This window comes from Malurus melanocephalus, unplaced genomic scaffold (genome assembly GCF_030028575.1).
Source record: "Malurus melanocephalus ecotype Western Australia unplaced genomic scaffold, MMel_1.1 scaffold_5186, whole genome shotgun sequence".
Taxonomy (NCBI): domain Eukaryota; kingdom Metazoa; phylum Chordata; class Aves; order Passeriformes; family Maluridae; genus Malurus; species Malurus melanocephalus.
In genome coordinates, this window is record NW_026628417.1 from 1 (window position 1) to 2,181 (window position 2,181).

Consider the following 2,181-nt stretch of genomic DNA (forward strand, 5'->3'; position numbering starts at 1 on the left):
CAGCAGCAGCTCTATAAAGCTCCTCTTGCCATCCCTCACACTCAGACAACAGCAGCCACTGCCCTGCCTTAGGCACTGCTGCCACAGCCCCCTTGGCCAGCACAGCTCTGCTCCCCAGCTCGAAGCATGGAAAATTCTCACTCTCCACGCCAATCCAATGTCACCTCATATGGAGCCAAAACAGTGGCCATCATCACCGTGCAGACATTTGCTGGCATGTGGATAAACGCTTTCATTTTTTGTGTGATCAGCATTGCCTGGGTCAAAAAGAAAACCTTGAATTCTAATGAGAAGATCTTGCTGCTTCTTGGAGGTTCCAGGTTTTGCTTTTTGTGTTTCTCATGGATATATTCCTTTCTTTCAACAATTTATCCCTATTATCTCTATGTTCATCCGATATTTCAAATAGTTGTAAGCATTCAATGCTTTTTTAATTGTTCCGACCTTTGYGTTTCTACMTGTCTTTGCGTTTTTTATTGCATAAAAATTGCCAATTTCAGAAACAGCTTCTTCATCTGCCTAAAAGTCAAAATTGACAGGATTGTGCCATGGCTCTTACTAGGGTCAGAGATTTTCRCCTTGGTTACYGGAATACTTGCTTATGATATTGCTGATAAAACCCTGCATAACAATTCCACCAGTCCCAGAAATTTGTGGAAAGTGCGTATCAAGACAGATGAACATTTTTTTTCTTTTTATTTCATCACTGGCCTGTTATTTGTGACTTCATTCACAGCTGTCATCTCTTCTGCCCTTCTCCTTCTCTTTTCYCTCTGGAGGCACAAACGCAACATGCAGACAAACTCCATGAACAGCCTCAGCATGGATGCCCACATCAAAGCCATGAAATCTATTCTCTCCTTCTTAGTCATGTACAGCATCAACTTTATAACATTGATTGTAATAATGATTTATTCATCAAAGGAAGAGAAGGCCATGATGTTTCTTATTTTTGTATTTCTGTATGCTTTTCCAGGTGTTCATTCCCTCATTCTCATTTTCAGCAATCCCAAGATGGTAAAGATACTGCTAAGGATTCTGATCTGTGTGAAGTGTAAGGTTTGCATGAAGTAGGAACTGCAATTTAAGCTGGACTCCTTGCAAAATATTGCTACTTCACTATAGAAAACAGATTAGGTAATTTCTAATGCAACTCTCCACGCAGTGTAGATTATACAGATTTTCACCCCTCAACACCAATCTTAGGAAAACTTCATTCAATTTCGTTCAACCAAATTCAAATGAGATAAATTAATCACAGATATGGTTTCATTTAGAAAATTCTAGGAGACAATATATTGTCAATAACTAATTCATTTTGCTATGGCATGGTACATGGACTGGAGGCAAAGAGACAGAAAATACTCCGGACTTCCCACAAGCACTTTGGCATTTGTAGATTGAAAAATTACTGAACTAACCATCAAGTAGATTTGTATTTGGGGTTACATTTCTTTCTGCTGAAATGGCTCTGTTCTATGCAATGTTATCACTTGTATCACTGGGTGGGATGGGTGCACCTTGAAGGACTGCAGCCTATGGAGACCCCACGCTGGAGACGCCTGATCCTGAAGGACKGCAGCCCATGGATGGGATCCACAATTGAGCAGGGAAGAGAGCAAGGAGGAAGMAGGGAAGGAGAGAATGGGTCATGGACTGACTGCAACCCCCATTTCCCATCCCCATGCCTTGCTGTGGGCCAGAGGTGGAGAAGCTGGAAACAAAAGAGTGAATTTTGCCTTGTTATGAAGAAGGTGGGAAGGGCTTCTGGTTTTGTGCTTGTTCCTCACCATCCTACTCGATATTATAAACAGCAATAAATTGAATTGATTTCCCAAAATTTCACTCTCTTTTGTCCATGACAGCAACTGGTGGTTAATCTCCCTGTCCCTATCTCGACCCATGAGATTCTCCGTCTTATTTTTCCTCTTGTCCCAATGGAGAGGAGTGAAGAAGAGGGTGGGTGAGGAGGGTCTGGCAGGTGTCCAAGTTTAACAATCCACAGCAGGTCATGTCAATATTAAATAATTCCAACATCACAGAACAGAATCTGATTGTTCATTTCTTTTGCCAGCTCTGGCTCAGAGGGACAATTTACTGCATACTCAGTGCCAGGTGTGCATTTTTCATATTATCACCTTCAAAAATATTCCTTTTGATGAAATGAGAGAAACTGCCTTT

The 2,181-nt window shown here is 41.4% G+C and overlaps 1 protein-coding gene across 1 annotated transcript; it reads left to right on the plus strand.

The window, feature by feature from the left end:
- The first annotated feature begins 126 nt into the window (after positions 1-126).
- LOC130588450 (taste receptor type 2 member 7-like) lies at positions 127-1,074 on the plus strand. Its single transcript, XM_057389370.1, has one exon. The coding sequence runs from the start codon at positions 127-129 to the stop codon at positions 1,072-1,074; it is 948 nt and encodes a 315-aa protein (XP_057245353.1).
- Positions 1,075-2,181: the final 1,107 nt, after the last annotated feature.